The sequence below is a fragment of the Squalius cephalus genome (genome assembly GCF_949319135.1).
Source record: "Squalius cephalus genome assembly, chromosome: 14".
In the NCBI taxonomy this organism is placed as follows: Eukaryota; Metazoa; Chordata; class Actinopteri; order Cypriniformes; family Leuciscidae; genus Squalius; species Squalius cephalus.
In genome coordinates, this window is record NC_137135.1 from 2,513,974 (window position 1) to 2,527,063 (window position 13,090).

The following is a 13,090-nucleotide window of genomic DNA, read 5'->3' on the forward strand; positions in this document are numbered from 1 at the left end:
AAGTCTCCACCACAATACTGTCGCCACGATTGCGGAGACGCACGCGGTCACCATGGCTAGCGCGGTAAAAAATCTCCCGCGGCCGCCTCGTTCCCCACAACACTAACACGCCTGCTAACTTCGCGATGAACACTCCGACCCCGGGAAACATTGTTCCCACCACTGACATTGGGCAAAGGACCATCTAACGTTATATTGGGCAAAGGATTCACCGTTTGTGCTTGGTGTAGGGCTATACTTTCACTTTCAGAATCACCGTCATTTTCTGAAGGCAGATAACGTTATTCCCCTTCAGAATCAGGGTCCGCGAATAGAAGACCCAACACTTCATTGCGGGTAAGCTTTATTGATGCCATTAGATAATAATAATAATAATAATAATCTAATGCAAATACTCGCTGACGTTGACAATATTGCTCTGATAAAATGGCTCACTCGCACACTAGCTCCGCTTTTGTTCGCACTGATTCAATGCGCTCTAGCTCGAAGATTTTGTATAGAAGCATGACTTTTTTTTTAGTCTGGGATGAAGTATGACATGTCTGCCAACTAGTGGAGGGGAGGTCGAACGAAATTTGACACCCTATTTGACAAAATCGGCCGTTTTATTCAGTGCCGCATCTTGTCGAGTAAACTCGACCGTGGCGCCCAGAGGGTTAAAATAAACTAAACCGTAAACTTTAATCTCACTGTAACTGCTGTACAGTATAATGATACTAACTGTAGTTTCTCCAGCTTGAATTGTGGGATCATCAGTAGATCACTGAGGTTTTTCACTCCAGAGACTCCTAGTGTATTCCCGCTCAGGTTCAGCTCTCTCAGGTGTGACGGGTTTGATTTCAGAGCTGAAGTCAGAGCAGAACAACTTTCATCTGTCAAATAACAGCAGATTAACCTACATTAGCAGAAATGAGAAAAACAAACTCTTTATTCTCTTTCAAATATCAAAATACTTTTTCTTTCTTGTATGTGAATGTGACTGACCTCAATCTCTCCAGTTTACAGTGTGAATCCTTCAGTACGTCACATAAGTGCTTCACTCCTGTGTTTCCTAGTGTATTCCCGCTCAGGTCCAGCTCTCTCAGGTGTGATGGGTTTGATTTCAGAGCTGAAGTCAGAGCAGAACAACCTTCATCTGTCATACGACACCAGCTTAACCTACATCAGCAGAGAGAGAGAGAGAGAGAGAGAGAGAGAGAGAGAGAGAGAGAGAGAGAGAGAGAGAGACCTTTAACACACCTTAATTTATAATTACACTGTATAGACATTCCTCAAACAATATATTTAACCGTAACACATCCTTTGTATTTACAAAAAAGAAAAACACAAACCGTAGTACAGTTTCATTATTTAGACAAAAAACATTTAATTAATTTGAAGAGATAATAATGAATAAATTAAAAATGTCATAGACATATCTATATTCTCAAATGTACATACATACACATATATACCCACACAAAGACATTAATAAAATTCACATACTAAATTTAGCAAATTATTAAATACAATTTTACAATCCTCATTTAAACTTTTTTAACCCCTTTCTCGGCAAAGATCACAGGCGGACCCAGATTATTGTTGTTCAACATTCATTAGGCCTACTCGTTAAAAAAAAGGCGGTGCAATAAAATCAGATGCTAACTGTAGAAAATAAGGCTCCAAGTTATCAGGACCAGCTGATTTTCTAATGTCTAAAAGTGTGAGGGCTTTATGCACTTCTGAGACTGAAAATGGCTTAAAACTAAAAGAATTACTGACTCCAATATGACCCTGAATATTACCTTTAGGATAATAACCTTTAGGAAACTGGACTGGATAACTAAGGCATTGGCTAGGAACGGAACGTGCAATGGCGCTGCCCTTTTCTGTAATGTGTTTACTAACCTTGAGCGGAATGTATGGAAGCCCGCACAGGACCAACTACTCCCGTGCAGGTCTTTTAATTACAGTCACAATACGCTGGGGGACGTGCGCATCTGTTTGTGCGTCGGACATTAAATCAATGCCCCTGCCTCTGTTCTTCTCCTCTGATGCTGCGGACTTGGCCCGTATGATCAGTGTTATGGCTTTACAAGACAATTTTACTATTTCTGAAAGCTGCCTTCGTAGCTTTGTACTAAAAATAAGTTCTAAGAATGAATCCTCTTCTCAATCATTTAAATCACTTAAGCTGAGGTGTTTAATTGTTCTGTTGCTGTTCCAGGCCCAGACTCTGCTATAAGTTTCAATACCCCTGCTGATTTTAAATCTAGGGCTGGTCTTGGTTTTATTCGCTTGAATGTTCGTAGTTTGATTGCAAAGATAGATATGATTCGTATTTGGGCACACTCAACTGATGCTGATGTAATTGTTTTATTAGAAACTTGGCTGAGCAAATCTGTTCTGAATTAGGATATCAGTATTGATGGTTACAATCAGGGGCGTTTCTAGGTTTTAAAAACATCAGGGGCTGGTGTGGGTAATAAGATAACATGATAAATTCAGTCCTGGCACTGTTGCCACACCAGCCCATATTACCACACAGACACACACATTAAAATGTGAGGTAGTTAGGGGGGTTCGGGGGCATGCTCCCCCGAGAAAATTTGGATTTCTCAGACCTACATATGTGCATTTTAAGGTGTTTGAAGGCCAACATTTTTTGATAACAATTATAGCTTTAAAAGCATGTCAGTGGGCAGTATACATAAATTATTTGTCAAGCAGATAACAGATTCTTAAACATGAGAATGAGGATAAATGTTGAAATGAATGATCCACACTAGAAAATGGAAATGCAAAATGTTTCTGTGTAACCCCTCTCACCCGGGTCCTTCACACCCCGCTCCGTGCGGGTCTCGAACCCGGATCTCCGGCATGAGAGTCAGGCGCTCTAACAAGGAGGCTAAAGACTGCAGCCTCTAGAATCTGTCGCTAGAGCGCCTATTGAGATCAGAGGAGTGAGGTTTACTCACACAGCAACTACTAGCTGGCCTCCATTACATCTGCTTATAGTTGACAATACACAATCACATATTCCAAACAGGAATGGCCTTAAATGAGAAATCTTTCAAGGATTATTTTGCATAGATGTAAACTTTTTAGCATTAAAGTTTGGTTTCAGCAACTTGTTTCTTTCTTGAGTTAATCAATTTTTTTGGCACTATTAAATCAGTTAAATTAAATTTCAATTGTTCACTCATAAAGGCAGTCACTTGTCACCACCTACTGGCTTAATGATGCAAGTTGCGCAAACACAGACAAGCGGAGTGATACAAACTGTGAAAAGGCTGATGCTGGTGAAATATTCAAACACATTCGAGGACCTTATATATAGGCTACATATCAGAGTTAAATAGGAATACATTGTAATAATGTTAATCAAGCAGCCTAAATCACATGACTGTGCAGCAATATTTAAGCTCATTATACAAAGGAAATAATACAGATCTAGACAAATTGGGTTGCTTATAGTTAAAAGAATGTCATGAACGATCATTTAGGCTAGATGTAGGCCTATTTTTCACATTTTTGGTCACAAAATATTGAGTCAGTTTTGATGACTTTGCAATATTAATAAAATATTAGAATATTAATAATGAAAAATGAGTAGGGCTACGCCAAAATGTGTAACTTATGTAGCCTACAAAGGAATACAAAAGCCCAGACAATTTAATCTTTAATCTCCCTTTTGGTTATTTCAATACTTAATTGACGACTGAACACGACGTTACATGCTAGTAGTTTATTTTGCGTGATACAGGGCGCGCCGCATTTGCGCCTGATTGAAGAGTGCGCGCCGCGAGCAAACGGCTAACACAACAGTAAGTTAGTTTTTCTGAGTTTTACTGACATATAGCCTGACAACATCTGGTCTGACAGAAGACTGTGCGGCGGTGCTGACTGCGTTATATATATATATTTTTTTTTAATTGCTGTGAGATTGTTTGCTGTTGCGCGCAAATCCTGGAGATGAACTTGGATAGCTAAATCGCTCACGTTGTGCGTCTCTGTGTGAGAGTAACCATAGTAACTTTGATCTGCTTGAACACATTTTAATCGTCTTTAATACATGATTGATTCCGAAGGATATATTAAAAGACCCGGTCAATTTTTTTAAATAAATACAAAATTATTAAAAAATAATAATAATTATCAATAAATTAAATTTTTTGAGATCCGGGGCTATAAAAAAAACATCTCAGGCCCATGTCTAACGACGCGCCTGGTTACAATGTATATAGGACTGATCGTCCCAGAAGGGGTGGGGGTGTCGCGGTATATATATCAAAAATAAGTTTCGTGTAGTGTTGCACGATATACCAGTACTAAAAAGGTATCGCGATACCCTGCTATTAAAAACGATACGATATTAACTTTCATTAGTACCGGTACTTTAAGAGTGACAGTACTCTAAATAATAAGAACAGTAGCCTATTTCTTAATTTGCGTAGCTGTGTGACAGCAGGAGTCAGGACGTGTACATTCACTAAACAACGGAAGCAGAACAGTAAAATATATACGCGCAGCACTTGACAAAGAAACTTGCATGCATGAGAAAATAAAGCGCGGGACGTACTCGCGCTGCCGGGGTCAGACCTGAAGCGCGCGCACAAGCCGTTCAGACAGCATACGATCACGACTTCAGTTCTCTTTCGCGGATTATTAGGTTTGAATAATCAAAATGATATGTAAAAATGCACGTCCTGGCGAGTATTCACGTAAACACAGTCGGGTATGTCTTTAGTGAACGTAAACGTTTGTAAAAAGAAATCGCATATGTTCCAATGAATTGGATACGTGCAGGTCTTAAAGGGCCGGACAGGTGTCGGTGCCGAATTTTGACTCCTGCCAAATTATTACCCCCCTAGTATTGGTAGGTTTAGGATTAGTTGTGGGGGTGGGGTTAGGATTAGGCAATCGGTACTGACTTCAACGAGGGGGGTAATAATTTGGCAGGGGGTCAAAATTCGGCACAACACCGGCAGCGTAATATTCTGTGTGATTACTGTTAATCCAACAACAAAAGAAAAAAGACAGTCACCCAAAGCTTGACTGAATACATTTAATCTATTTATTAAGAATCTCCACGTATAGTTAATTTATAGGGTGAAGACCTTATTTTTTCAGCTACAGAAGGTCTATTTAGCTTTCAAAAAATAAATGAAGCACTGTTTATTTTATTTGTCTCTTATAGTATTTTTCATATTGTTTGTAATTTACTTCTTTGCTTATTTTTATTAAATATCTATATTATAATTATAAAATTACATTTAAAAAATATTAAATGACTCGTATCATGAAATAAGATTTTGGTCATCCCAACCTGCAGAGTTGTGAAAGGTTTGTAAATGTTAGCATGATTGATAATAATGTGATTGTTGCAAACATCTCGGTAAGGACGTTCACACTGACATGTAATAACTATTATTATTATTTTTAATAAAGGGGAGGGAATGGTCATAAAGCAGGACAGGAACATGCTGGTCATGTGAGTTTTTAGCTTTTTAAAATTAATTTATAAAACAATGATTTGATTGTAAGTTCTGTCATATTTTTCAATTACTTTTACTGTTTTAGTTTTTTTCGCTGTGGTATCGATTCAGTATCGGTATCGAGGTATTTTGGTCTGGTATCGTATCGAAGTCATAATTTTGGTATCGTGACAACACTAGTTTCGTGTAAATATGCTTCTCTCTAAATCAGTGAGTAAGCAATTCGAATTTTTAGCTCTTGATCTCGAGGTCTCTAGGCTTCTCCACATTAGGGTAGTTGGTTGCTATAGGACACCCTCAGCTGTCAGGGATGCTCTGCCTTCTTTAATGCAGCTTTTATCAGGACTGAATCTGAACGAAATTGTAGTCATTGGAGATCTAAATTGGAACTGGTTACATCCAGTATCTGATGAATTTAAAGCTTACTGTGACTCGCTAAATCTCTTCCAGCTCGTTGATAGTCCCACTAGACCTAATCTGAAATGTCCAGATAAATCATCTTTAATTGATCTTATCCTAACCAACGTTCCTTATAAATACTCAGCAGCTTCTGTTTCGCAAACGACATTAGTGACCACTGTGTTGTTGCCACGGTCAGAAACACAAAAATTCCCAAAACCAAGCGACGCATCATTATTAAGCGTGACACAAAACATTTTTCGGAACAAGGGTTTTTATATGACCTGTTTTATTTTGCCTGGGATAAAATGTATCTTATTGCTGATGTCGAAAATGCTTGGAATTTTTTTTATGATGGTTTAAAGAAATTGTTGACAAGCATGCTCCCCTCAGAAAGTATAGAGTAAAAGGCCGAAACACCGCATGGTTCACTGTAGATTTAGCCAACTCTCTTCATGAGCGTGATAAGGCCTGGGCAAAAGCCAGGAAAACAAGCCTGGATTCTGATTGGCTGCTCTTCAGAAGACTGCGCAATTTGTGCACTGTGGCTATTAGAAAGGCCAAAGCAGACCACTTTTTTATAGAAACTTCTAAAAATTTAAATAACCCCTTAAAATTTTGGAAGACGATTAAATCCTTGGCTGGAAATAAAACTGGCATCGAGCTGCCACCATGTATTCTTAAGGACTCACGTAAATGATCCGATAAGGCTGAAATGCTGGGCTGTTTTAATGAGCATTTTATTGCCTCTGGTTCTTTATTCGATTCCCTCAACATTTCACATCAGAATTATCCTAAAGGTAATATTCAGGGTCATATTGGAGTCAGTAATTCTTTTAGTTTTAAGGCATTTTCAGTCTCAGAAGTGCATAAAGCCCTCACACTTTTAGACATTAGAAAATCGGCTGGTCCTGATAACTTGGAGCCTTATTTTCTACAGTTAGCATCTGATTTTATTGCACCGCCTTTGACTTTTCTTTTTAATCTTTCTCTGGACACAAATGAAATTCCACTTATATGGAAATCTGCATTTGTTCTTCCTCTGTTAAAAAGGGGAGACCCGACAGATTTAAATAATTACAGACCCATCTCCAAACTGTCCGTCCTGGCCAAGGTTATGGAAACTCTGGTGAATGAACAATTGAAAGATTTTCTAACTTCCAACAATATTTTGTCATTTTCAATCAGGTTTCCGTAAAAAACACAGCACAACTACAGCAGCCCTAAAAGTAGTAAATGATTTCATTGACTCTTTAGACCAAAAACAACATTGTGCAGCTCTTTTCATTGACCTATCGAAGGCTTTTGATACTGTGGATCACACAATATTAAAACAAAGACTTCTCAGTGTCGGGTTGTCAGAACAAACAGTCTACTGGTTTGAAAACTATCTATCAGGTAGATCTCAGTGCGTACAGGCAGATGGTCTCACTTCCAGCCCTCGTAGTATATCCAAGGGTGTGCCCCAGGGGTCAGTGTTGGGACCACTCCTATTTATATTATACATCAACGATCTGGATCAAAATGCCTCCAACGCAAATTTTCACTTTTATGCCGATGATACTGTGATATACTGCTCTGCATCAACTCCAAACCAAGCTCTTTGTCAGCTACAACTTGATTTGATACTGTACAACGTACCTTGTTTGATTTAAAACTTGTTTTGAATGACGATAAAACAAAACTTATGTTGTTTTCCAGTGCAAAATCAGTCACAGAACCTTCTACCTATCACTACTTCTCAGGGCTCCGAGATTGAGTCTGTATCTCAATACAAGTATCTTGGTATCCTAATTGATGATTCACTCTCTTTTAAACCTCACATTCAGCAGTTGGTAAAAAAAAACTGAGGCTGAAATTGGGTTTTAATTTTAGAAACAAGTCATGTTTTTCCTTTGAGGCCAAAAAGAGGATTGTTGCTGCCACTTTCTTGTCAGTGCTGGACTATGGCGATGTTATATACATGCATGCGTCCATTACAAGCTTGAAATTGTTGGATACTGTTTATCACGGAGCTCTTAGGTTTATCACAAACTTTAAAGCACTTACTCATCACTGTTCTTTGCATGATTGGGTTGGTTGGTCTGCATTGTCCACCCGTAGACTTAATCATTGGTACATTTTTATCTACAAGGCTATTCTTGGTCTGCTTCCCCCATACCTTCAATCTTACATCAAAAAGAAAAGTACAGTAAGATATTGTCTTTGTTCTGAGGACTTATTATTATCTGTCCCTCAAGTCCGGACCGAACTGGGAAAAGGGGCGTTTAAGTATGCGGCCCCCTGTGCTTGGAATCAGCTGCAAAATGTCCTGAATCTTAAGGAGCCGGTTTCATTGGTTGATTTTAAATTACTTTTACAGTTTTTCTCGATTGCTTAAACACTATAACCAGGCTTTTGAACTACAATTTCAAAAACGTAACGCCATTTATCAAAAAGCACACCCATTTAACTAAACTATAAACACTATTCCCTGTTTTGACACATGAGTCAGATTTGTTGAACTGTCACTGCAAAACTCTACATACAAATCCCTTAATTTCTCATTGCCTAGACCATGTTGTCATTTAGAAAGCACTAGCACTCAATATTGTTCACTCAAGTCAGCACAGCTTCAGCTCAGTTAGCACACAATTACCCAGGTGGAAACACTAGGAGTCAAAATTTAACACATCAATCAGAACCTTCAATAGAGAGATAAAAGGGCCCAAATCAGTTTGAGGTTTGGAACAATGGATCCAGAAAGACATGAAGGAAGAGATGGAGGAGGGATAAGAATGAGGAGGAGGAAGGGCAAGGGCAAGAAGACAAGCAGTCTCAGATGAAATTCAAGCCACTCTAGTTGTCCATGTCTTTATCAATGGTATGACTATGAGGGAGGCTGGGCTACGAGTAAGGCCAAATTTGAGTCGCTTTACCGTCGCCTCGAGAGCCTTCAGGGAAGAGTGGTGGCAAACAAAATTCTATCACTGAATAAGAGACAAACATTTCCAATAGTCTTTGATGAGGTGTATTTTCTTGCAAGAAAAGGCCAGCAGTCGTACAGTCACACAGAGTGGCTGCAGAGTGTGACAGTGAAGGGAGGGCATCCTTTCTCCTTTATAGTCTTGACTCGCAGAATGTTATCTTTCTAGGTATTTCAACCATATGTGGAACATTCTTAGACGTGTTCATCATATTGTCTCCTTGAGTGGAGGCCCTCCTGTCACAACCCAACACTCTTTACCATTCCAATACAATTGGATATTGGAAATTTAAAAAAAAAAGAGTAAAACAGGAAAAAAAATTTTTTTTGTGTGTGTGTGTTTTCTGTGTATGAATAAAAATGTGCCAATGTATCCACTGGTTGTGTCTTTTGTGTTCATCATGAGAAAAGGTTTGTGATGGGGGAACCACAAGTAACATAACTTACCAGTTTTGGAAATGTTGTTTTGAATTTATTGCACCAGTGTCTTAGACTATGTTGGACTAGTCTAAGACACTGTAGTGTGTGTGATTTTGAGGGCTTGTGTGTCCTGTCTGAGGGCAAAGTTTGGTTTTTCAGCAAGAGTGAACGGTTTTGAGTGTAGAGCTTAATTTTGACCTGAAAATAGGATGTTTGGGGAATTGGGTGAGACGTTATGGATTTGTGTTTGTAGTTTTGAGAAGACGAGGCATAATTTCAAGAAATGTGTTTAAGCAATCGAGAAAAACTGTATATGACATGGAGGCTATACAAACTGGCTGTAGATGTTATGACTGACTATTCGGACGATCCTTGCTGTTGTTTATCGCTTGTGATAATATATATGAAACTTTGATTTTTTAGGACTTTATAACTATTTATTACTGGCATAAATTGTTATATGTTGATGTTATATGTTATATGTTTTTATGTCTGTAACCTTGTCAATTGTGCTGCTGCCTGTCTTGGCCAGGACGCTCTTGGAAAAGAGATTTTTAATCTCAATGAGTTTTTTCTGGTTAAATAAAGGTAATAATAATAATAATAAAACATCACACTCTTACTTGATCTGGAGAAACTGAGCATCATTAGAAAGGTTTAAGACTCCAGCTTCGATGTTTGAGCACTGTTTATGATTAAACTGTTTTGCAGTGACATTAATTTCTTAATTTATGCCAGGAGTGCAAAATAATTAATCTGTAACCTTCATTATTTTGAATAGAAATCATCACTCATAAAGCATAATTCACATCTTCTCCAGTGTGTTCACACATACATGCAATATACAGCATCCGCCAGGGCTATTAGTCCAATGGTGCGCATATTTGGAGAAATAATGATTTATCATCACATGATTGCAAAATATTTTGTCATACAGAATAACATTTCTATTCATTTTCCACTGAATTATGCGATCTGAAGAGCTCAAACAGCGAACACAGCGAGCTCTGTGTCTCTTCCTGATTTGCATCAGTTATGATCTCAGCTCTCTCTCATTCGCTGCTGTCACTGACTACGTTTACAAACTGTCAATATTCGGGTTATGGTCGGGTTTAGGTCACTATTTGGGTTTCTGAAACATTCGGAATAACCCGTTTACATGCGTGAGTAGAGAGAGTTACTCCTGTATAAATGTAATTTGTAATCAATGGCAATGTCCCGATGTAAACGGCGACACACGGTTAGTGTCTGGACGTACGGACAACCTTAAGACGCAATATGCGTCATTTCCGATTCTTCTTCCTGTATCCAAAGACAACAACAACAGCAGCAGCACGCGGATAATGAATAGTTCGGGGCAGATAGCGATCGCCTTTGTTTGCGCTTTCCTCCTCGCTCCAAAAGTGTGGTGCTGTGCTGCGTCTCGCCATGTTTACCTCTACTTCTTGTTTACTTCCGGTATACTGCACGCGGGTTTCTGTATGCGCCGTCTCTACTCAAAAGACCAAGATTCCTTGCGAATAGAACATGCGCAGAACACAAATCACTGACTACGTTTACATGCAGCCAATAACCGGGTTATGGTCGGGTTAAGGTCACTATTCGAGTTTCTGAAACATTCGGAATAACCCGTTTACATGCGTGAGCAGAGAGAGTTACTCCTGTATACATGGAATTTGTAATCAATTGGTAATATCCCGATGTAAACGGCGACGCACGGTTAGCGTCTGGACGTACGGACAACCTTAAGACGCAATATGCGTCATTTCCGATTCTTCTTCATGTATCCAAAGACAACAACAACAGCTGCAGCACGCGGATAATGAATAGTTCGGGGCAGATAGCGATCGCCTTTGTTTGCGCTTTCCTCCTCGCTCCACAAGTGTGGTGCTGTGCTGCGTCTCGCCATGTTTACCTCTACTTCTTGTTTACTTCTGGTATACTGCACGCGGGTTTTTGTATGCGCCGTCTCTCCACAAAAGACCAAGATTCCTTGCGAATAGAACATGCGCAGAACACAAATCAATGTTCCTTTTGATGGGGATATGCCGATACGCGTTTACATGACCAAATATTCGGGTTAGAAAAGGGGTACCCCAGGTATAATATCCGGGTTTTTAAAAACCGGGATATGAGCATATCCGGGTTTTTGCCGGTGTTTACATGGCCGTGCGCGACCGGGTTATTGCTAATATCCCGGTTTTGAACGGGTTATTGGCTGCATGTAAACGTAGTCAATGTTCCTTTTGATGGGGATATGCCGATACGCGTTTACATGACCAAATATTCGGGTTAGAAAAGGGGTACCCCAGGTATCATATCCGGGATTTTAAAAACCGGGATATGAGCATATTCGGGTTTTTGCCAGTGTTTACATGGCCGTGCGCGACCGGGTTATTGCTAATATCCCGGTTTTGAACGGGTTATTTGCTGCATGTAAACGTAGTCAATCATCTCACATGATCCAACGTGACCATAATCCTGCCCTTCTGCATGACGCGTCCTGTCTACACTTCCTCATTCTGACATACGTGACAAACAAAACTAAACACATCTCTTCATCTGAAACAAGAAGCTAATAAATGCACAATTTTGAGTATATGTGGTTTGTGTGTGATTTGGGTTGTTTTCATATGAATAAAGACACAAATTCACGGATGGGCATTAGGCCTAAACAATTTTCAGGGGGGCTCAAATAAGATCAAACTAATTGCATAATAACACTAAACGATAATGATCGATTATGAATATGTATGATACAATGATAATGATCCATAGTAGCCTACGTAATGTAACGTTACTGACGCTAATAAGGTTGTGCTGTTTAGGCTCGCGCAGCCTCTCGATGAAACTGCATCTCACAGAGAAACTCAGTTACTGCAGTACAAATTCAAAATGTGGAGTTTTTATATTTATAACATGACACAATTAAGCAACACCACACGACCAAGTGCTGAATACCATCACGATTGCAAATGTAACACTAATTTCGATAGTTCAATAAACAAGTAATTAATATTAAGTCACTTACATTTTAGATGTGACAATAATTCCAATCCAAACAAAGATCTTAGCAGAAACAGAACGCATCTCACAGTCAACCGTGTTTTCATTACTGAATGATTCACCGTTTTGAACGAATCGGTTGAGTCAAAGATTCAATGACCCATTCATGAACGTCGAGTTATGCATATAACTATTGTTCCCAGAAGGAGGGAAACGAGGTACAACACATAAGACTATGGGATATCGCGCTCTAGCGCCATCTGCTGAAGACACCTTTATTCACGCCTGAAAGGCAAATGACGCATGACGACGTGGGCGGGGCCACCTGCCCACAGCATATAAATGCAGTCGTATGCGTCATATCCTTTGTTCAGTCCAGCTCTTCACCGAGCCTCCGACTGCGCGGGGCCCAGAGGTGTTGTACCTCGTTTCCCTCCTTCTGGGAACAGTAGTTATATGCATAACTCGACATTCCCATTCAGTCGGTCAACTCGGTACAACACATAAGACTATGGGACATATATTCACGCCCTGCCCAGTCGCTGAACTAAACGTAAGGGGCCAGCACCGCCACATGACCCCTTTTCAAGAGAGCGAGGGTCCTTGGTGAAAAGTTAATATTCCTGCAATCGGGCATTGAAATGGTGATAATGACTTTCGTCCACACCACTGTTCAAATATGCGCCATTTCGATGCGTAAAGCCCCCTTGTTGATGGTGCTCTAGCACTTTGTATCGTGGCCACAACATTAATTGGGAGCCCTGCTGCCAGTAGATTCACCCTCTCAGCGGGCAGGCCCAAAGATGCCACAGTTCTGGCCGGG

The 13,090-nt window shown here is 39.7% G+C and overlaps 1 protein-coding gene across 1 annotated transcript in view; it reads right to left on the reverse strand.

Moving 5' to 3' along the window:
• The window catches only part of LOC307171184 (NACHT, LRR and PYD domains-containing protein 3-like), a 62,050-nt gene that overhangs the window by 12,408 nt on the left and 36,552 nt on the right, over nucleotides 1-13,090 (reverse strand). The window contains exons 9-10 of the mRNA XM_079892665.1: nucleotides 985-1,158; nucleotides 722-895 (exon numbers count right to left, since the gene is read on the reverse strand). Coding sequence (XP_079748791.1) covers nucleotides 722-895; nucleotides 985-1,158 — 348 coding nt within the window. The remainder of the gene's footprint in view (nucleotides 1-721; nucleotides 896-984; nucleotides 1,159-13,090) is intronic.